This window comes from Numenius arquata, chromosome 8 (assembly GCF_964106895.1).
Source record: "Numenius arquata chromosome 8, bNumArq3.hap1.1, whole genome shotgun sequence".
Taxonomy (NCBI): Eukaryota; Metazoa; Chordata; class Aves; order Charadriiformes; family Scolopacidae; genus Numenius; species Numenius arquata.
Window position 1 is genome coordinate 56363572 of NC_133583.1, and position 22793 is coordinate 56386364.

At 40.3% G+C, this 22793-nt stretch overlaps 2 protein-coding genes and 1 long non-coding RNA gene across 4 annotated transcripts in view; 1 reads left to right on the forward strand and 2 right to left on the reverse strand.

The window, feature by feature from the left end:
• Positions 1-20438, reverse strand: NDC1 (NDC1 transmembrane nucleoporin). Its single transcript, XM_074151387.1, has 19 exons — positions 20393-20438; positions 19977-20105; positions 19786-19906; positions 18590-18691; positions 18074-18248; positions 17451-17589; positions 16458-16566; positions 14993-15044; positions 14171-14303; positions 11435-11527; positions 10029-10110; positions 9009-9164; positions 7289-7543; positions 7037-7155; positions 6749-6799; positions 5603-5666; positions 4314-4414; positions 3187-3347; positions 1-2310 (listed from the first exon to the last, which is right to left on the reverse strand). Exons 2-19 carry the CDS (start codon positions 20016-20018, stop codon positions 2247-2249), a joined length of 2019 nt encoding a protein of 672 aa, XP_074007488.1. The 5' UTR covers positions 20019-20105; positions 20393-20438; the 3' UTR covers positions 1-2246.
• Positions 20185-22793, forward strand: part of LOC141467074 (uncharacterized) — a 5985-nt gene continuing 3376 nt past the window's right edge. The window contains exons 1-2 of the long non-coding RNA XR_012463327.1: positions 20185-20429; positions 22300-22399. This is a non-coding gene — a long non-coding RNA (uncharacterized lncRNA). The remainder of the gene's footprint in view (positions 20430-22299; positions 22400-22793) is intronic.
• YIPF1 (Yip1 domain family member 1) overlaps positions 21323-22793 on the reverse strand; it is a 7008-nt gene continuing 5537 nt past the window's right edge. For both annotated transcript variants that reach the window (XM_074151389.1, XM_074151388.1), the window contains exons 8-9: positions 22608-22702; positions 21323-21588 (exon numbers count right to left, since the gene is read on the reverse strand). In XM_074151389.1, the coding sequence (XP_074007490.1) occupies positions 22613-22702 (90 nt within the window). In that variant the 3' untranslated portion in view covers positions 21323-21588; positions 22608-22612. The remainder of the gene's footprint in view (positions 21589-22607; positions 22703-22793) is intronic.

Consider the following 22793-nt stretch of genomic DNA (forward strand, 5'->3'; position numbering starts at 1 on the left):
CCAACTGTAAAAAGGCTTTATTTTTTTCCTCATTATCCAGAATGTAAAAATGAACTCGAGAGACTCTTCCCATACCTCACAGAGGCTTCACAGACTTATTATTTTTATGTTAAGACAGAAGTGTATAAAAGGACTTGAAACACCAGCACAGTTTGCCAGAGGAATATAATTATTCCCAAAGCCAAAACTAGAAAAAGATGTTATCCCTGTTTGAATTGTGTAAGCCACTTATTCCATCTTCAGAGGGCATCCAATGTACGCTTTATATTCTTGTACTTCAATTCATGAGCATGAGATATTGTTAAAGATGCACTTCTAAGTAAAGGCTTAAAAAAAAAAAGAGAAGAGTCTACAGCTCTTTAAGAATTGGAGCTTTTAAAGAAACCACAAAGCAATCAGCTTTTGAAAGCTCTTCTGTCATACGCAGAGAGTGCCATGAATCACACGCACATTAGCAGATGTCATGTGCAAATCTCTACTGCAACACCAGGAGGACAGACCTCAAGCACTTTGGCATCAAAAACTCATCTTACATTTTAAGCCTGTTGCTGACAGCCATAACACTGTTAATTACAACTTGCAGCGTACAGTTGTGAGAGTGTTGCAGAAAATACCAGAGCAATAAAAAAACCCCAAAAACAATCCCCCAAAAAACAACCCCAAACATTCTGCACCTGTTTAAATGCCGGAAAATTTTATTTGAAAATTTCGGCTGAAGTATTTGGGTCAACAGTTAACAGCCGAGGTACCTGCTAAAGCACTGTTTCAATTCCAGGTGCACATTGCAACACTAAAAATAAGCAAATTAAATCATTTAATAAGACAGGCAGGCAAGAGGCTTTGACATAATACTCAAACCTGTCGTAGAAGTTAAGCTTGGGGAAGCTTTAAAAGACTTTGTGCTTAAACTAGAATGAAAGGCTGTCCATCACCTTGTGTTTACTGTGAGCCGCCTCAATGCGAAAGGAACAATACAGTTCTAATTTCTACTATCAAATCTAACACATACAGTGTCTGCATCACAAGAAAATTACCTGTCTCTGTACTGACGAAAGCAATATGCAGGTCTCGTACATTTGAGGGGGGTTTCTCTTTTACCTAAACCTTACAGGCTCCTGAAAGATTTATCACTATACAACCACAGCTAGTCGTTTCATCACACCAACAGTACTGACACTGTGGTCATCTTCAGATCTTGAACCCTCCATCAAAAAAAAGCCCCAAAATCCATAGGACTACCAGCACCGAAGAGAACAGAAGGAAAACTATCCAAATTTTGTTTCCCCTTATCACACTAAATTAATTTGCAAGACCAGTTAGCTTACTTTCATCTCAAGGAAGTTACAGGAAGGTACTGCAGCTACATCTAAGCTCTTTATACACATTTTCTAGTATAGACATCACAGTGCTGGAGTCAGATTAAAGAAATAGAGTAGCTAATTTTCAAACAGTTTTTAAAAATGCTTCTAGTGAAAAATATAATGTATGTTATTTTGAAAAGGTTGCATGTGCTGCAAACATCCTTCCTATTCACATTAAAAGAAAGCTGTTGATCTAAACTTTAATTCACAATATCATTACTTGGGAGTTTTACTACATACAGTTACGTTTCTTGTATGTTTCAGCGTAGCTCAGAACTTAGTTTCCTGGGTCACCTTAAAGATAAAATCCAAGCTGGTAGCTTTTCAAGCAGTATTTGTGCTGTAACAATGACTTTCTGCACACCCATTTTACTCTGAAGGCATATTTCCATCTTAGAGAAGAGTAGCATGTTTTATTCCTGGGCACATCTGTTCCCCACTCTTAAAGTACACACTTCATCTGCACTAAAAGTGTTATCAACTAAATTTATGAAACACTTAGGCACACTAAGTATCTATGTAAAACTCTACTCAGCCCTTTAACAGAGAAGGGTAGGGAAAGAATACATCAAGAAAAACAGTGAAAGATCTGAGTGGCAAAGTAACTCTGACAATCTCAAATGTCACAGTCTTACGGAAAATGAGAACTGACACTTTCCCATTTTAAGTGGTATTAAGAGGAGGCAAGATGAATTTTAAGAAAGTTTTATTATACAAAAGATGATCCAAATCCGGAAGAGCTCTCCTACAGCTCTAAGAGTTTTGTTTTGTGACCTGTACTTCCATATGCTTTTCCAAAAAGCCAAGATAAAAAGGTTCATTAGTCCCACTTTCTTCTTACCAAGAGAGTGGAAAAAAAATCGTAGCTGCATCAAAACCTGTTATTTATTCTTTGTATTCCAAGAATTGCTGAAGTCTTTTCTTGTGTTCTGCAGACACTTGCACTGCACTAAAAACAACAAATGTAGAACGTAAGATTTTACAGTAAACATAATCCACCACAAAAATAAAGTCTCACCCCAAAATTTCAATACATTGAAATCCACAATTACACTGGAGCTAAATTTTAGAAACCCCAGCTGTATGAAAACCTACGTTCCAAAAAAAAAAAAAAAAAAAAAAGACAAAAATGTATATTAACCCTTAAAACTGGCAATTCTTACCCTCAACAGCTTCCACTACCAAGACAATTGTCCCTAGAAACCTAGCCTATTTCCTTTCCTTTAAACACACACAAGCAATTTACTTGCAAGAATGATTTAGGCAAGAAAGAATCTCTTATAATGATCTCTCCTGTGTATCTAGCACTTCCAAATTGAGAAACATTTCACCTCCACAGAGAGAGATGGGCAGATACTGCAGGAATTTTCGGTCCCACATACACAGAGGCCAAGTTTTAAAGTCTGCCTGCTGTGACAGTAGCTGAGAGCGAGCCATCAGACAACCAAGAAGCAAAGGGAATTTGAGTACTTGGACTCTTCATAGGATTCTCAAGATTCTCTCCCTACAGAACAGACAATTGTCTCTAGTTGGTTTACTTTCTTTTCAATAGCGAAGATTTAATAAATGAGTGGTATTCATGGACTGCTTCTAAAGAGTTCATGAAAAGTCACTAGGAAAATTGGCCCAGAAATCTATGAATAATAAGTTTCTAAGGGGAGGGGGAGCAGATATCTACACAAGGATTTAAGGTTCAAAAAAATACTAAAATACTGTGTAAGAATAATGATGTGAAGGGATTTTTGCCCAAACTTCCCATTTCACAGGTTGTACAATAACATAAATTAAAACCAAATTTAGCATTCAATCATGAAAAAGTTCCTACTTCAAGTGTTCTCCAAAGACGGTAGTTATCCGGTACAGTGCTGTTCTCAGAGATGCTCTAAGTGCAAATCGTAGCGTTTTGTAGGATGTGTCCACCAGACTTCCTGAAATCCTGGGGGGTTTGCTAGAAACGTGAGGCAGTTTGAAATACCTGTCTACAACCTGATTGAGAAAAACAAATGAACTTAGTTACATTATAAAATCATTGAACAGATGAAACAACAATATGTTTATATCAAATAAAGCAAAAAGAAAGTGCAAGTTCAGAAATCCCACCAAGACACACAAAAAAAATGTATTGGGAGACTGAGCTTGACTTTGCATTTCCTGGCCATCAACGTGAACACAGAACCAAGTTCTGTGAAATAAGATTCTCTGTTAATAACTCCTAAATGCTAAGCACAGCACACACTGTAGTAAAAATACAATTCTGTCCTGTATTATGACTTGTTTCTCTCAGAAACCAGGGTATTGGCTTTTTTTTTATTTTTTTTCCCTGGTGCCTGGTCTTGGAATAGATTGCACCGAAGAACTTTAATAACCTCTAAATTCTTTCCAAGAATCTCCATTAAGGCAGTGTAAAATGTTTAGGTCAATAGGACACACATAGCCTTGGAAACACATCTGGATTTTTTTCAAATACACATTACATAAACACCAGTAATTGGAGAGTAACATCTTAGTATTAGTAGAAAAACACCACACAGATCTTATCTCCTGTGATTTGCAATGTCTCTAAGTGCTCTAGGTTGCACAAGGAATTGTGTACAGCCAAATAAAGACTAAGTCATAACACTGTTTTATGCATAGTTAGAAGTGCTGCATCCCTGAAATAAGGTCTTTAACTGAGCATAAAGTACCATTTTTTTCCAAATTAAACATTACATTAAAAACATGCTTTCTACTTCTAGATTTTAATAAACTAACAAAGTTTTTATTCAGCTGTTTCACAATGCACATAGTGGCAACCAGCTGTTTTGTTTAGATAAACTGCAGAAGAAAAAACATTTACAGTAGTAAGAAGTTTGAATGTTATGACTGGTCACCAAGGAAAAAATATAAAATTAATAAAACTCCTCCTCTTCTCCCAAACTTTTTCTGCAGTAAGGAAAAGTTAACAGCTTTTACCTCCTGAAGAGTCAGTAAAGTATTCAGGATATTTGGCAGCGTAGTCTGGACAACTCCAAATTGGTCTTCAGTAAAGGAGGCTGCTACCAGATGAGACAGACCTTTAAAAAACAAGAAGTTTGTTATAATTACTGAATCCTCAACTTCTGAAGCATTAGATGATGGTTTGCCTGAAGATACTACTAGTGTGGCGGAATTCTTCAGGATTTACTGCAGCCAGATGACAGTTACCTCAGCCTTGGCTTCCTTTAGGACCAAACCAGTCACTGGTTTGACCGGTGGACAATAGTTTGACATCGATGACAAGGCAAGAAAAATTATGCATAAAATAAATTTTAAAAAAGCCTTGGCTCCCTCTTTCCACTGCTCTGATCAGAGCTGAACCTGACATCAACCAAGAGACAGGACCTATTTCACAATTCTTCTCACCATAAACAAACATTTCCAGATCACTTCACTGTCTCTGTTCAGCTTGTATGAGAACTCTCTGCTACTTTGAGGGAAACCTTGATTTAGCTTTAAGTCCCTTCCCAGTTTACTCTTCTACCATATTTTTTAAAATTACAGCTTAGCCTTCTGCCCTTAATTAAACACAAATGGTATCATCTGCTTCTCTGCAAACCGTATATGTGATTCCCGTCTCCTGACTCCATGTCCCAACTCATCGCCTTCAGTCTGACACAGCCTGGCATATCTGCCCATAAAACATCTAACCTAGGAAAAAGATCAACTTTTGCAGAGTCAAATCTAATAAAAGATTCCATGAATACTTGTATTTGCTCATGAGTTTGAAACAATCAAGAAAATCCCGCAGTGCAACCACATACTGTCATTGTTCTTTTAATTCTCTGTGGACCAACTTTTTCCATTTATTTGTTAAACTACTACCTGAGTATCTCCCTCTCTCAACTCTCTATGATTAACAGACTCGGAGCCTTTAGTCAGAAAAGTTGCTGTAAAAAGACATCATAAATCTGTTACTGAAAAAAATGTGCAAGCGATGCATGGTTTCACGTGGGAGAGAAGCAATGGAAAACAGGTTTAGGAATCTCTACCAAACCTCTGCGGAATGTAAACTAAGAGATCTTGCATGGGATCTCAAAGCTAACAAGTGAATTAAACCTTCATTCGTGTTGGTATCTGAAATGCAGTCAGGTTTTTGTCAAAATAGATTCAAAGATTTTTCTTCCGTTACATTTATAAAGCACAGAGGCCCAGAAACCTGGAATTGGATCCCTTTAGTTGTAGTTCCATGAGCCAACAGAGTGGATCACCTGGAAACTGCTTACCTCCCAAAGCCCAGATGTGCATTTGGGCATCAGAGAAGACAGCCTGGATGGAGGCTTCAGGGTGCTGAGAAGAAATCAAAGCATTCTGAGTGCACTTTACAAACAATATCACCAAAATTGCAGGTTTCAATTAAGGTATTACAAATTTGATGGGGTCATCTCCCTCCCCTCAGAAAAGACCTGAAAGGTTGACAGATCTCAGGGGAATACCCAGAAAAATCTGATTTTTTAAGAAACTAATTTTTTTTTTTTTTGGACAGGAGCTGCCCACAAAGCCATATTTATGATTGTGAATTTAAAGGAAAAAAAAAAAAAAAAAGAATAATCTTAGCTAACTCGTTTTCAAGGGCTAAATAGGCAATACAATTCCCCTCTGCCTATTTCATGATCTTGCTTGCCTCTGTCTCTGCTCCAGTCTATAACTGATCAGAACACACTGCTGTACATGTAAGCATAAACCATTATCACATACGCAGAACAGATCTGCATAAAAAATACGATCTCTACTTGCAGGAAACATTTAAATCCCTGAAAAACAAAGACCAAAATTAGAGGGAGATGCTTCTGTCAAACTTAACTGAGTTATTGTTCAATTATGCTACGACAAATACCCAATTCTTTTTTTGTGTAAACACTATGCGAGTTTCCTTTAACCGTTCAAAGTTCACCTGAAAAGTAATAGTAATATCAGTACCAATATTTTAATAAGGAGAAATTCCCAACATTCTAGCTACCACTTTTCCCACAAAGGAAAACTTTAAAGAATTTATTTGGTACGCTGACCTAACAAAAAGCAGTTAACTGAATTTTAAAATTAACCCCATGTCATCTTACAATTAATATACTGAGACAAGTGAACTTAAGTTCTCAGTTGTGTTTTAACTAGTACATGATGCTTTTTACAAAATGCATTTTATAACCAGATGAGTTTAAACAAGTATTGCTATTCTTTTTTATGCAGGTATGAGAGACTCCTGCTATGAAACTCGTAATAAGTACGATGTACTTATAGAAAACCTTAGATTAAAAGAAAGGTTTTTAGAGCTGTTAATATACGCGAACAGCACAGAGCACTACAGCAGAACCCATATGCTCATGCACTTCTAGTCCATACTACTCAGTCACAAAACACAGGATGATGATTACCTTGCTGAAGAAATACATTATCAGCACTCGTTTGGACAAAAAGTTTTTTATCTGGAAAGAAACAAAAGATTGAAAATATAATCTGTATTTATCTGAAGGTATGCACAACCCTCCTCAACCCTATCATCTCGCAGTATAAAGGGATTAGGGTGTGGGGGGAAGGATTTTCATTATGTAAGATAATTGGGGAAGGAAGTATTCATTAACAAAAATGGAAAGTTCTTTCAGAAGAGAGAACCCCTAAGCTGCACTGGCTGTAACCTCTCAGTACTGCAACTGTTACTCTACCTGCTCTTGCTTGTTCTGAAGCCACGTGTAAATAAAGCTTGGCTGTACCGCCTCACTGCCAATTCTCGCAGCAGAGAGCACTGGAACAGATTCGTGGTGGGAACCATTCATTTGTAGATCTACAAGAGAAATACTGCATCTTCAGAAAAACTGGTTGCTTTCACTTTAATCCTTAAGATACAGATCTCTGTTGACATACCTACTACACTTAAGACTAGAAAGCTAAGAACAGTGCTGCGGAAAAATCTCTACCTGAACCTGATGTCCACAGCTTTGGTCGCCTTCTCATGACATGAGGACTCTGGACTGATCCATGCCAAGGAGAGTTTACATCCAGAATTCCCATCTTGCCATTCAAAGCCGGTGAGCCGAAAGGCGAACCGACATCAGACCCGGGCGATGTCTTTAAAGGCGTGAGGGATGATTTAACCAGTGAAGTCATGGAGGCTCTGGGAATGATGTTAGACCTCGGTGACTGGAAAGACACATCTTCTGTCACAACAGCTCCTAATGACAAACGACATGCTGCATGAGGACAAACAGGCTGGCATGTATGAAATAAAAGACAGGTTTGTTATTTGATTGCTATCTCAACAGCCTTTCTATCATTAGAGCTTTTATTAAAGGACATTGTTTCCACTGTGGTTTTGCAAAGAAGTACATATTCACATGAAGTGTTTTAAAAGTTTATCAGTTTAAGAACAGCAAGTGATGAGAAGGATCCCTGTGGATTTATTTACCTTTCTCCTTTTGCTAGCTAGCATTATATAGATATATACCAGGGTGTAGTAAAGTGTGTTTTTAGGATTAAGTACTAGAAAACAAGGCTACCTATAGAAGAATCGCAATTCTTTCTGATTCTGCTTGGTATATAAGAAAAGAGATGTCAGTCACAAAATCAGCAGCACTGGAAGAAATTCACCCCTCACATACCAACAGTCCCATGCTGTTCCCAGGGCACTTGTATCCAAGGCACTGACTGCTCAGGGATTCAATTACCTGGCAGCCCTTGTGCTAACGGAGCTCTGCTGCCAGAAACGATGCCTACGTCTGGCATGTAAAACACCCGAAACGCCTGCAGGCTGCACACAGCTCACAATTCAGGTTGGATTTTCTTTTTCTACAGTGATATTAGTGAATACACTAATATATACTACATATTCAAAGTCCCCACAACAACAAAACAAAAACTAACTTTACCATCTTAAACTCACCATCATAAGAGCAGCTATGCAAGTTACAAAGCATCTCTTGGCAAGACTTAAGTCCTCCCTCTGTTACGTTCAATCACTTACTAAAACTGTACTAATTACACTTTCTTAATTCAGGCAAGTGTGGAAAAAATACTGTACTGAACATAACATCATGCAAAGTAAAAAAACTGAGTAAACATGATCTTTCCAAGTTCTCTAGTTATTTTGGGATTGTTCCAACTAGAATACCTAAAATGAAACTGGGGAGAGACTATTTTGTTTGCATTTATTTGCAGAAAACCCTGTGACTCATTTTCCCCATACAACTTAGAATCATAGAATGGTTAGAGTTGGAAGGGACCTTAAAGATCGAGTTCCAACCCCCCTGCCATGGGCAGGGACAACTCCACTAGAGCAGGTTGCTCAGAGCCCCATGCAGCCTGGCCTTGAACACCTCCAGGGATGGGGCATCCACAGCTTCCCTGGGCAACCTGTTCCAGTGCCTCACCACCCTCACAGGAAAGAATTTCCTCCTCATATCTGATCTAAATCTCCCCTCTTCCAATTTAAAACCATTACCCTACATTTCCTGACAAAGAGTCCCCCTCTGGCTCTCCTGTAGGCTCCCTTCAGATATTGGAAGGCTGCTATGAGGTCTCCCCGGAGCCTTCTCTTCTCCAGGCTGAACAACCCCAACTCTTAATTGAGACTAACGTACCTATGTAACCTATCAGTACTTTCATGCTTTACAAACTATTGCAAGCGTTTCCCTCACATACCTGGAGTCTGTGGAAATCCTTTCAGCTCTCCTGCTGGCTGCTTTGCTCTCCCATTTGCTGCTGCAGCTTCCTGCTGCGTGATCAACCTCTTGGTCAGATCGCTCAGAAGACTCAAACACTCCTTTGATATTGCAGTCCAGTTGTGCGGGTGCCCACCTAGGAGTACGCACACAAAAAGGAAACGCTGGAGGTGTGTTTAACCCAGGTGCTCATCCTTGTGCCTATTCTGACAGTGCCCACGTGCTCTCAGCACAAGGTTCAGAGATCATAGTATTTCTAAAAAGACACAGTGCATTTTCACTGTGACAGTTTATTTGTATTGAGAGAAAGATGAAAACACAGACGGACTCTATCCTGTCAATGGCTAACTCTAAAAAGACTGCAGTGAAATCCTCTAAGCAAGAAGCAAACGGAGGCAGCTCAGCCCATCAGATCTGAAATCACTAAACAACTAGAACAAAGTAATATCAATGGCGATAGTAAACAGTTTTGCAGTAATACAAACACTAAAATTCTTGATGAGGTGTAACAAAAAGTTCCTGGAGGCTTTTAAGCAGTTTTAATTGACCTTCTCTGCCATATATTTGTATATAGCAAGAGGCTTGAATACTAATTGAAATTATAGCCCTTGTTTGCTGTCACAACTCTAGTGGCGACTCGCTATTTATGCTTGATTTCACCTCATTCACATCTGAGCATTGGGCTTTCATACACATCTGTTAGATTATTCATTTTGGACTATTTGACTGGGGGTGTCAAGAGGACCCCACTTTCTATATCCCAAGACCTGTGTTTCCTCATGGCTGCCGTTTAAATCAAACAACAGGCACCAATTTGTTGAGTTTAGTAGATGAAACAATACAAATATAGAAAATGAAACATCCTTTTGGAAAAGGCACCATAGGGATGAGGCCTCCTGGCTTATATAGCAAGCCTCTCAACATGAAATACCTTCTAAAAGCATTTGAGTAACACTTAAGAAAAGAAAAAGAATCAACATGAAATATTTTTCATAATTACCTGGCTGACTAAGGCTAAAGACTTCCTGTCGCCGAGCAGGAGAGTACTGGGAAAGTAACATCAAGTCTTGTAAGGCTAAAAACTACAAGAAAAGGAAAATGTTTCAGTGCATGCAAAGTCCAATGTATTTCCTTTAAAAAAAAAAAAAAGTAGTTCTCCATACTAAAGCAATCCCTAACAAAGAAATGAGCTCACACTGATTAACACCAGCCACCAAACAGGAAAAAAAAAAAAAAGGAGGCAAATGAGTGTGCACATCCCTAGAACCACTCTGGATGGTGCTGCTGAGTTAGTAAGAGCTTCAGAGAACTTTATTAAATGACATTTCTCTGGAGTTAAAGAAGATCTAACGCTATTCTTTATCTTAACAGCTCAGACAGAAAGAGCCTAAGATGCAAAAAAAGTCTAAGGAGAGAACTGTTTTTTCAAGCCAGAGCTCCACTACAGTGTGCCACACAATACCAGACCTAATACTGCTTTTTCATGAGTTTAAGTAGTCAACGTGGCAAACTAAAAATAACTAGATTTCTCACACTATGCAAGACCCAATTATAAAACAGACACTTTAGTAACAGCTGGGATCATAAATTAGACGACTTCTACCTTTAACAGTGCTGTGCTCAACCCTCCCTCACCCATCCTTTGATAATGCAGCAAAGCTTAACGGATTCAAATGGATTAGAGCCTATTATATCTCCAGTCTTATCAGAGATCTGTAAAATCAGTAAAAGTGGATTTTGCACTTGCTGGTGAATATTCTTATCTTTATTTGCATAATACTTCTTATATGAGGTCTCCAGTTTCTAAGTATTATAATCAGTAAATCCCATTAATGATTACCATAGACCAAAATTACTCTTCTTTACTCAGATTTTTAGGTTTTAGTATTGTCTTTATAAAAAAAAAAAAAAAAAGACCAACAAAACAAACCCAACTTCCAACAAAACATGGAAATAATTTTTCAATTTCAAGAGAGAACACACACTTAAGAACTCAAATATAAGTAGAGGGGCAAAGTATTAAGAATGTACAAAGGTTTGACAAAAGACACGCGTATCTGACAAGACTTAAAGTTGAAAGAGTTAAAAAACCCCTGAATGTCACTAACCTTTTGTTTTTGCATCAGTACACGGTAATATACTTATGCTGCAAGCAAACAGATCTTAGTCTAACTTAACGAGCCTATCTTCAGCTTAAAGGAACAGTGCGGGGAGCACCAGCAGATGTCACTACTAAACAAATTTTCACCATTAAGTGTAACCTCCTCCTTGAGTGTCCTGAGGCAGCTTTTTAAAGAACGAGCACCTCGGTTAAAATAACCAGTACCTGGAAGATGCGATTGCGTGCTTTTGAGAAACACCTTCTGAGCAGACACCTGGCTGGGAAGACGGTGGGAATTCAATTACCTTTATAATGAGGGGAGGGTTGCTGCTTAAGATTTTAGGCAGGCACTGGTCTGTCTCCTCAGCAAAAGTTGGCTGGACAGGAAAATGATGCGTCTAAATGTAAACATCAAAAGTTGTGTTATACAGAGCAAAACACAAGAAAAACGCATGGAAGACCACACCCGAGATCTTACTTCTCAGATGAATGATGAATTACGACAGCGTATATCCCATTCCTTCAACTTACTGTAAACTAGCCTGAAATTTCCGAGATAAAAACACAGAGACTTTACTCCTTACATTTAAAACTGAGAAATCTTAGAAAATCCAGGTATATCTTTATCCTCCACGTACCCATACAATTCATAGCTAGGGGCATCACATCATTATGAAAAGAAATTCCTCTAACCACATACCCAGAGGAAAAATTAGTGACAACACTTTCAGAAACAAGTCTGAAATTTAAACTATAATGTCTATAATTAACAGTGGAACCACTCTGGTGAAGAACTGAGGGTTCTTTTACCACCAAATAATAAAAGATTTATTAAAATTTTTCTTTTGCACTGTTTCACTGATAAACTAATGAATTCTTATCATCATGATATTAACGTTCTGTGTTTTAATAGAATTCCTCCTTGCGGCTACAATATTTAAAATGTAAATAGCAGCTCTTAAATTGTATCAAACATTGCATTTTTTAACAATATTTAACACAGACCAGTTTAGGCACAGATTACCTGTCAGTTTTGGTTTACTGCACTCATTTTACACATCACAGCTTTATTCTCCTCTGTTTTGAACTGCAAAATTGAAATTTGAGGTAGCAATTGCTTTCAAAGTGTTAATAGGGTGACTTCATGTGGATTAATTTCTTTACAATTTCTTTCCTGACTTTTCAGTTAACTCTACACAAATATTTACGAACAGCTTTGGAAGTTTTTTAGGTCTTAAAAACCAAATCATGTAGATAAACAAATATTTTGTTTGACAGTCAAAAGGTCCATCTTATACCTTCACAGCTGGATGTTTCTTTTGTCTGCCAGAGCTTTATAAGCAATACAATAATTGCAGACACTGACACCCAGCATTCATTCACTGGTGCTTCAAATACTGTCCTTTGAAAAAGGTTGTTCACACCTTGTAACTGTTGTTGAAGCCGTCTACAGACTCCAGCCCATCATAACATCTTGGAATCACGGAATGGTCTGGGTTGGAAAGGATCTTTAAGATCGAGTCCAACCGTCAACCTAACACTGACAAAACCACCACTAACCCGTGTCCCATACGATGGTCCTCACTCCCTGAGAAGTGACACCAAAAACCCTACGGCAAAGTTTTGGCAGTATCGGTCTTCAGCCCTAAATTGTGACATTATCAAGATCACAGGCAAGGAGAACAAGCAGATTATCCACCCTCTTTCAAGAATTAAAGAGCTTCTCCAAGTGACTGAACCTTTTCCCCAGATGGGAACATCTAAGCAGTCCACAAAGAGCCTGAGCTACGGAGCCCTCAGCTTTTTGACTGGTGGATATTGCTCCATTTTTAGGCCTTGAAGCAGAAAAAAAAGTTTTGAAAAATCAGTTTTGCTTTACTCATCGTTAATCTTTTCTCTGTGCAGACACAACAACTAGACCTTTTTAATTAAAGCCAACATTCCGACAAGCACTGCATGCCATTTCATCCTGTAGGAGTGTTTTGCATCATTACATTGGTCCAGGATTTAAACCTCACTTTTTTTTCTAACCCGCAGTCTACTAATGTTTAAAAAACAAAAACAAAAAAAACAAGTTAGGTGAGCATTTTTTTCCTCTGCATTCTTACAAAGAAATACCTGGATTAGTCAACAAAGACCAAGTCTTCCCCAATTCTCAGTTGCCAAGACTTCTTTTTTTTTCCCTCTTCAATCATGGTCTCGCATTTATTCTAATATGATTCATTATATATTTAAACAGTCTTTTTTTAGCAATATTAATTTGTAACTTTATGACTGAATGAAAAGGGAAAAGTGTCTTAATTCCCAAGACTGCTTGACGTCTATTTTAATACTGCAGCCTGCTTTGCAGTCCAAAGCAGTCTCTGCTTTAGCGAACTGTGTACTTTGATGGTTTGCTTCAATTTGAGATTTTGAGAGCTCAGCTCGCAGAAAATGGACAGCATTTTGTTTCCTTTCCTATTGTAAAATTGGATTGAGAGCTTTGGAATTCCTGGATGTTCTCTTTCCACGTAGCCTGTAGCTGTTTGTCACAAGCCTTTAGCTAGTCTTGCACTCAAATACAAAATCACCGCATGGAAACACACGCAGAGACCAAGCTCTGCCAGACACATACGGGCCCTGCGCCGGCTCATCTGTCTTTACACCTAAAGAGGACAAAGAACGCGGTGCAGACTCCATGAGGCACGAAGTGGTTCTTTTTTAAGGTGGCCCCAACAGCTTCGGCATGGATTTAGCATCAAACACGAACAGGAGAAAGGGGACGTGGAAACAGAAGAGAGTAAAAGGAGGAGGTGGAAATAACAAAGCATTGCTGTAAACCTGTTAATTTTGTAAGCAGCATAGACTTGTGCTATAGGGAGAGAAAGGGGCGGGGGGTCAGTTAACACCCGGCCCCTCTCATCTGTTCAGTTATCAGATACTACCTGCGGTGCATGCTTTGAAAACTCAAGAATTCATAATGTTATTTCCTAATAAAACTGCTTTTGAAAATAAAGTATCATCTGTGAAACGCTGATGTTACACTGTCACCCGGTACTAACCTCTGTCGCATAGATTTTGAAGAGTAACCACGCAATGTACCAGGTAATCAGAAGAAATACCCCACATAACCAGGCATGGTAAAACAAGGAGAGGTCCAATAGGCCAGTCAGAGTGTCAAGAGGATGCAATTTACTGCAGGTAAAACAACCAAGAAGATATAAGTATTTTTATTATGGAAGTTGTCTATCGTAAGCTGTTACAATAACAGTAATTGCAACAATAAAGTTGCAATTTTCTTTTGCAAGGACAGTTTCTTAAAGATGTTTGAGATTTCATCTTTTAAAGACGATCATCATTTAAAGATGTTTGAGATTTCATCATTTCTTTAATTCTTTTTAGTTTTTAAATGAACTTAAGAAAAATTAATGAGATTAAGGAAAAGAAAATAAGTATAAAATAAACAACAACGATTACGGGTTTAGTCAATTAAGGTATTAAGACTCCAGTTGCTCTATCTTAAAACAAACTGCAGACACAGAAAAATGAAGATATGCCCTCCCAAAAAACCACAGAAAAGCAGATAAAACACACGTATGCGATTTGGAGAGATTTGCCTTTCTAATACTTTAGAGACTTACAGAGGTGAAGGAAACAGAGAGGATTTCTTAAGGACTACCTACAAGACGTTTCCTACAAGGGGACGTCGGTTCCTTTTGGATCCATTTCAGAAGTAGCCAACGCTCCCCACGTTCTGTGTGGGGACACAAGGACCTGAGTCCCACTGGACACACAGAGCCAGCCGCGAAGCTGGACCCCTTCAGCAAAGGGAGCTGTCGGCAATATTCTCCTGCACGTTTTCAGCAGCACAATGTACAACCCACCTGTCTATATGGAGATCCATCGTGGTGCTTATCCATACCTTTGGGATATAACCTAGGGATCAAAAAGAAACACTGAAACAAGTACGACACTGCAAAACACATGCACAACAGGCCAAAAAGACAAAAGGAGAATGTATTTATAGAGACAAGAGATTGGTCTTTTAAGACGTCTGCACCAGGAAACAATCTGCCTTTGGGCTTGTTTTTTTGTGGATTTTTAACAGAAACAAGAGAAGGAAAAAAGGTTTCAGGCCAGCCACTATCATAGAGAGATGCAGACCTTATCTTCTATTGCTAGCTTCTCGGCATCGAGTTATTTGTGTTTCCTCACTAAGAAAAAAGGGTTAATAGTAACTTAATATTAATTTTCACTACAGTTCAGGCAGCAGCAGAGTGCTTTCAAAGACTTAACGGAAACTGATACAGAACCACCATACTTCTAATTTATCACCTAACGCAAGTGGAAACAATTCTAACATATTTTGATATCGTTTGGGAGGATAACTACAACCACAACATAAAAATTTTCCTAATTTTTAGAAAGTCCAGTGCCATCATCTTCATCGGCACAGATTTTTTTAACCACAGTTTTAAAGACCAAATTTCAGTTTCCTATAGGAAGAAGCCATACTGCCTTTGTCTCCCCAGCTTCCTCCAAATAATATAAAAGGCACTTGAGAATAAATATAGCAATATTACATATAGCGAAGTCATGACCACTACTGGTAAGTCAGGTTCAGCTCCGTGACACTGAATTTCCAATACCAGGCAATGGAAGGAACAGTCCAAGGCACGAAGATGTTTACCCATGTTCAAAAATATTTGGGAACATTTAAATAAAAAAAGGAATATAAATTACAGATTAAAACAATTTTTTTAAATTGTTTTCAGATTTATGATCTTTTTGCCACAAATCAGGACAGGTATGTGAATAGCGGTCTAAAACATCAGGTTTTTAAATCTACACCTGTAAATTTGGTAGCTCCTCTTCCAAATACGAGTTATTTCATCACTCCCTGCAGCAAGATTTCCTGCACATAAAAGATCACCAGAGACAACACTCTGTGTTTTGGTACAGTGACCAAACACAGAATTCAGCTTAGAAAACTATAATTTCCCCACTCCCTTCTCCTCAGAATATTGTCATCTTCTGAGAACATCATCAGTTAGACAATAAGTTCTTATAAAAGATGTTCATCTCTTTGGAGAAGAGACATTTCTCATACGCTAAACAAGCTTCTGTGAGGCTGTAAGATTTGCCATCATACAAATATCGCTGTGCAAACCCTGTGCCTTTTCTTACTGCTTTAGAGAGGTGTTAGATCTCTTCATTTAAAGAAGTCTACAAGCCTCAGCAAGTTACCTGGAAGGCTGAAAAACAGCATAACAGGCCTGAATGATTAAAGTTTTTGAAATACAGGAGAAAAAAAAAAAAAAAGAATTAAAGAATTTCAGGAACCCTTACCAAAAAAGTAGTATGCGACACAGAAGTTTCTAACGAAATATAGCGATTCCACACAACTGTGTTTAACAAGGAGAGGCAAAGACCTTCTGAAACGTAAGCACTTGTATTGCTGAAAAACAAACAAAAAACTAGTTTAGTCTTCTGCATACAGAACATATCAATGAAATGGTTAAAAAAAAGACAAGGTACTTGAAAACCTGAAGTCTAGATGAATATAAAAAAATTGGTTTAAGGCAATTCCACATGGTACACCTACTATTTATTCTCCCAGTTTCTTTCTGTCACTTTCTAAAACACTGTAACTACAACATTGCCAAAATGATGCTTGGTTTGCTGATAAACTGAACGGTCATTACTTAAATGTTTTCCACCAATGCAAATAGCCTTGCCTAAAGACACTTTTAGCCAAATCGGTTGGACTTTGTAAATCTGGGAATCATGCAAAACTAATGGTCGCAGAAGAAATAAGATGTTTCACAAGCCACTCCTCATCATTTCACATTGGTACAGATTTCTGTAGAACTGCTAGAGGCCCTCCAAAGGAATTCACGGAATTTCACATGAACAAGCTTTGGATGTTGAGCTTTAAGCAAGATTCAATAAGCTATTTAGACTTTAAATTATCTGGTACCCAGTTACAATTGATAACGTGCTTTCTTTCTGCTCAGGATTTTGAGCTTTTAACTCTCACTGACCCTTGTTGTCAGTTCAGTTTGTGTAAGCCGTTTCTTTCCTCTAGTTCACTTTCTGCACAGAGAAGCTTCTAACGTGCATCAGAGGGGTATAAATTTTATAGTCACAGCATCCTGGACTTCCGTGTTCATCTGAAAGGGGCTGAGCAGGAAGGAGGAAGATGAGCACTACCGGCATTTAAACCTGAGAGCGCACCATTAGAGAAAGCCAACAGACAGCAGCTACTGCCGTATTCCAAAATATAAATAATCAAGGCTTTACTTCAACATGTCTTTCTGCAAAGGTGTTTAAACCGCTTACCTGTATGATTGGAAATGGCAAATAATTCATATTGTTAATAAGATAAAAAAGACTATAACTGGATCCCAGGAAAGCTCCCGAAAGTAGAAAAAAGAGGTTGTATTCATTTAGGCACATCGGAGGAACAGCATCACCTAGGCTAAAATAGAAAAATTAGAATTAATTCTGAGTTTAAAAAAAAAGCCATTCTAGCCTTCAGAAGTTTGATTTTACTTTCCTGATCAGTACATATGATGATATCTCAGTAAGTCTTTCCTGAAGTAGGAATCCCAGCACCTATTGTTGCAATTTATGCATGAAGATACTTCCAGTACTTATGAAGTATGTCACATTAACCAGAAGACCAAAACCGAGTTCAAGTGACACCCAATTTGTCATCATTCAACTTTCCATTAAGAATCCTGGCAATTTAGTTTCTGGCCCAGTTATTTCTTTGTACTTTGTAACATTTCTAAAGGACAGTATTTCCTATCCTTTATTAAAGGATATCAAGATGTAATTGCTTATTTTTGATAGCACTCAAATTATAGTCTTTTGTTTGAAAGAAGCCATCAGTAAATACATTTTACAACAGAAGTTCTTTGCATAATTTATCTTTAACACACACACACACAGATAATTACCTTTCTGAAAGTGTGCAGGGCACAGAAAGAAACCGGAACTTCCCTTTTGTCATGACTGCAGCACACCAAGCAACCACCGTTCCCATTACAGCATGAACAACCGAATGGATAACTTGCCGAGGGTGAAGAATTTTTCCTATCAGTGCTAATCGAGAGCATGGTATCGATGGCACAACTGCAAAGAAAAACCAAAAGTGAATATTCATTTCTTATTAATAAAACCCTTCAAGCAGGGAAAAAAAAAAAAAAGACAAAAGCCATTGTCATTAAAGAACTTCTCACGGCTGGAATCAGTCACTAGATGAGAACGAAATAAATGAAGTGGCTCAGCTGAGAGGGTCTCAGCCAAGAGGTAAGCAGGAATCTGGAATGAATTACTTAAAAACAAGCTTTGTGTATTGTCTATATTAATTTCAAAGGAAATCTACCAATGTCAAGTACATCAAATGTAAATACAAAACTCTTTAAAAGATAATCCTATTTAATTCAGGTATCACAGCAATTTATATAACCCACCTGCATAAAATTCAACATTGAAGATGCTTATTACTACTATCACCACAGACATCAGAAGGATGCAAAAGATGACATAGGAAGTATATAAATCATTGAGAGAATCTAAAATAAGAAAAAAAAATAGTATTATTGCTCAGAAGATTGCAGTAACAGAATGGTGGCACAGTAAGTAAGAAAAGAACGCTTAAGCAGTCAGCAATAATCCACTAAGTATATAAAGGGGAGTAATGTTCAAGGATGTCTGTAATCCCATACCACATTTGCCCAGCTACATAACATTTCTGCGTAAAAGCATATTTAAATTTCATGGAAACTATTTCACACCCTTATAGTTGGCTTTCTCATAAGCAAACACTCAGAATTTTGTTTCAAACAGAAAACATTTCAAAATTAATTAAATTATGGCTTAACTAACACCGTTTCCCTTCACTTAATAAAAGCTGCAACTGCACAGCCACCCTTTAAAAGTAAGAAATACCTTACAGAATAAATTGCTTTTGAAAATACAAAAGCCCAAAAGAACCCATCAAAGGGTGAAAGAAATCAAGTGTCCCTGCCCGGAGCAGCCAAAGGATGACAGGTATTCAGCTTTCCTCTAAACAACTCCCAGTTTTCTGTGTGGGGAAAGTTCTTCTCAGAGCAGCTGTTTCATTCAGGAATTTCACTTGTGAGCTGGAGCACTGGAACAGGCTGCCCAGGAAGGTGGTGGAGTCTCCTTCTCTGGAGACATTCAAAACACACCTTTGACGTGTCCCTGTGCAACCTGCTCTAGGTGGCCCTGCTCTGGCAAGGGGGTTGGACTAGATGATCTCCAGAGGTCCCTTCCAACCCCGTATCATTCTGTGATTCCGTGATTCAAGGCACCAAAGTTAGAGGGAACTTCAGCCCTTCATGCAAACAGCTGCTGCGCGGGGCGGAAAGGGGAAGTGCGTCCAAGTACTTCAAAGAGAAAGCTATGTCACTTAATCTATTTTTTTTCTCTGAGTGATATACTCCCTTACACGAGCTTCCAACAGATATTTCTATCTAAGAAGAATTATGGTTATAAGCAACACAGAAACCGACCTTTCAAAGCCTACAGACCACCCGCCCAGGCCGCCCCGCTCCCCACCGCCGCAGCTCACGGCGCGGTGCCCACCGCGTTCCACGCATCCCGCGGCCGACCCCCGCGGTGGGGGGGGAAACAGAGCACCTACTGGAGATCCAGCGCACCGGGTGGAAGGGGTCGAGGCCGCTGAGGACGACGAAGGCCGCGGTGCAGACGGGCAGCAGCAGCACGGACCAGGCGACGGCGGCCGCCACCCTCCAGCCGAGCACCTGAGGGAAGCAGAGCGTGAGAGGCCGCGGGGGACGGGAAGCGCCGCCTCCCCTCAGGCCCCGCACTCACCTGGCGGAGCAGCGCCCGCCGCCGGGCCGCCTCCGCCTCCATGGCCGCCGCCGGGCCGCCCGCACCGGCCGTTCAAAGTCTCCGCCGTTCAATGGCCACCCCCGCCGGCCGCACGCCACTTCCGGCGGAAAGCCTGAGGGCCAGCAGCCAATGGGAGGTGCTCCGACCCGCTTTCCCCGCCCCCTAAGCGGAAGCGATGCATCTGCTAGAGCGCGGAGGACTACAAGTCCCGGCATGCCCAAGGGCACCGCAGCGGCCATAGCGGCCTGAGCGGGGCGCGGGGAAACGCGACGCCCCCGGGGCCTCTGCCGCCCCGCAGGGCCCCTCAGCACCGGCCTGAGGGACAAGGGGGAAGCGTTACACTGAGGGGAAAGCAAGTTTTCCGACTGCACCAAGCTGTGTGGCGAGGCCCGAAGGGATGGCAGGCAGAGGGACCTGGACGGGCTGTGAGAGGTGGGGCCGCGGGAGCCTCATCCTCGTGAGGTTCAACACGCGCAGGGTCCTGCCCCTGGGTCAGGGCAATCCCGGGCACAGATACAGGCCGGGGGGAGAACGGATTAAGAGCAGCCCTGAGGAGAAGGACTTGGGGGTGTTGGTGGACGAGAAGCTCAAGATGAGCCATCAACGTGTGCTGGCTGCTCGGCGAGCCACCTTCAGTGCTGCCTGCAGCCCTGGGGCCTCAACGTAAGAAGGACGTGGACCTCTTGGAGCAAGTCCAGAGGAAGGCCATGATGATGCTAAAGGCTGGAGCACCTCTGCTATAAAGACAGGCTGGGAGAGTTGGGGTTGTTCAGCCTGGAGGAGAAAAGGTTCCGGGGAGACCTCATAGCGCCTTCCAGTACCAGTAGCCTACAGGCAAGACAGGGAGGGACTCTTCCTGAGGGAGTGAAGTGACAGGACAAGGGGTAACGGCTTCAAACTGGAAGAGAGTAGATACAGATTAGATCTCAGGAAGAAATTCTTTGCTGTGAGGCTGGTGAGACGCTGGAACAGGTTGCCCAGAGAAGCTGTGGATGCCCCATCCCTGGAGGTGTTCAAGGCCAGGCTGGACGGGGCTTTGAGCAACCTGGTCTGGTGGGAGGTGTCCCTGCCCATGGCAGGGGGTTGGAACTCGATGGTCTTTAAGGTCCCTTCCAACCCTAAATCATTCTATGATTCTATAAAGAACGCAACTGGGCCCAGGAAAGCAGCACGGACAGCAGGAACCGCTTTCAGGGCAGCATCTGGTCCTGAGAGCGCTCAGGGCAGCTACACACCTGTGCCTCAAGGTGGTTCAGTTCCTGCCTTATCAAACCCTCTCGACAGCCTTGGAGGAGGAGTATTAGATCATTAACAGAATAAGAAATCACCTTCAGAACACTTTATTCAGAGGCAAAATAGTGTGGCGAGTGCAGACAGAATTTAAAAAAAACCTGCTGTACAGGATTAAGATCCACAGTTCACTCTCCTTACGGAACCGGTCAGTCTCCAGTGAGCGTGGAGGTGCCCATATGTCCATGGGACATCACTGTCCTTTCTTATACATTCCCTGTTCTTGCAGTTTCCATGCTCTTCAGTGAAAAAATAATCTAAAATAAGATTACTGTACAGATGGAGAAGCAGGTATTGTAATCTGAAAGAGACAAATAACTCCTGTGAACGTTACAGCTCCCCACAGGCACCCGAGGACACAATAAAGCACATATTTATATCTAAATACCAAAATTCATTTGGAATCTTAATAGGCACCTGGGACGAGAAACCCGATTTTGCAGGAGGAAAGCTTCTACAATGGATCTGCATGATTAGATTGTGTCACAGCTGGTAATTTTTTATGATCAGTTTTGCTAGGCATATTTGGCCATTTATTTTATTTTTATTTTTTTAATCTAATAAAGCTTCTACTCACTCGGTAAATACCCCGATCTCCACATCCACGCTTGTGGCTGCTGTACTTGCAGGGGCCTGGCCTCTGCCTGTCTATTAACCTTTCCCTGGACCTGTTCCACCCTCTCAGCTCTCCCAAGAGAATTCAAATGTCCTCTGCCGCTGGCAGCTCTCCCAGCTACCAGGAAGCAGAACCTCCAACCATCCCACACCAGGAATGTGGTCCGGACGGATGGCTCAGGCTCTGAGTCAGCCCTGTTCAGGGAGTACGTGGATGTCCCCGCACGCAGAGCCGCTGCTCCGAAACACATTGGGGCAAACAACAAGGGGGGGGAAAAAGAATAATCCGATTTACTTTTGACGTTAAATGGAAAGGAAAATAGGAGTATAATAGTTTATTGCTTAAGCTTTACTTGTGCAGTACAAATTCTAACAAACATTTTTTGGCTGTTTTAAGGGATTGAGGGAAAAATACATCTTTGAAATGACCTATGGGACCGAGTAGATTATTTAAATATGCGTTTCTTTGCCAAGAGTAAGCCTCAAAGAAAAGAAAGGTAAGATGTCTCCGTTCCTCAGTTTTTTACATTTTTACAGCTCTACTTAAAACTGGAAGAGACGTTAATAAATGGTATTTATATATGATATAGGTGCCAATTTAGCAAAATTGGTCTGTTAAACCCTTTTCCACTCAACCATAGTAATGGGGAAAAGTTTGAAGATGTCTGTGACGATTACAGAAGACAGTTTAGGTTGGATTCTTACCTTATTTACCGACTCTTTGTTATTACTGTTGATACGTTGTGAGCAGGGATAATAGGTGCAGGAAAATCCAGTTCAGGGGCATCAAAAAAGTATGCCTGCATTTTCACAGAAGAGAAAAAGGCTGTTTAGAGAGAAACAAACAGCTCTCCCTCATCCCAGCTCTTTCCTTCCACACCCACCCTTCAT

Coding starts and splice junctions, on each gene's coding strand:
- NDC1 (XM_074151387.1), bottom strand. CDS start 20,018: ATGGAGGCGGAGGCGGCCCGGCGGCGGGCGCTGCTCCGCCAG. Junction 5,667..6,748: donor TAATGTATTTCTTCAGCAAG/GTAATCATCATC, acceptor ATTTCTTCTCAG/CACCCTGAAGCCTCCATCCA. Junction 4,415..5,602: donor GCACATCTGGGCTTTGGGAG/GTAAGCAGTTTC, acceptor TGTTTTTTAAAG/GTCTGTCTCATCTGGTAGCA.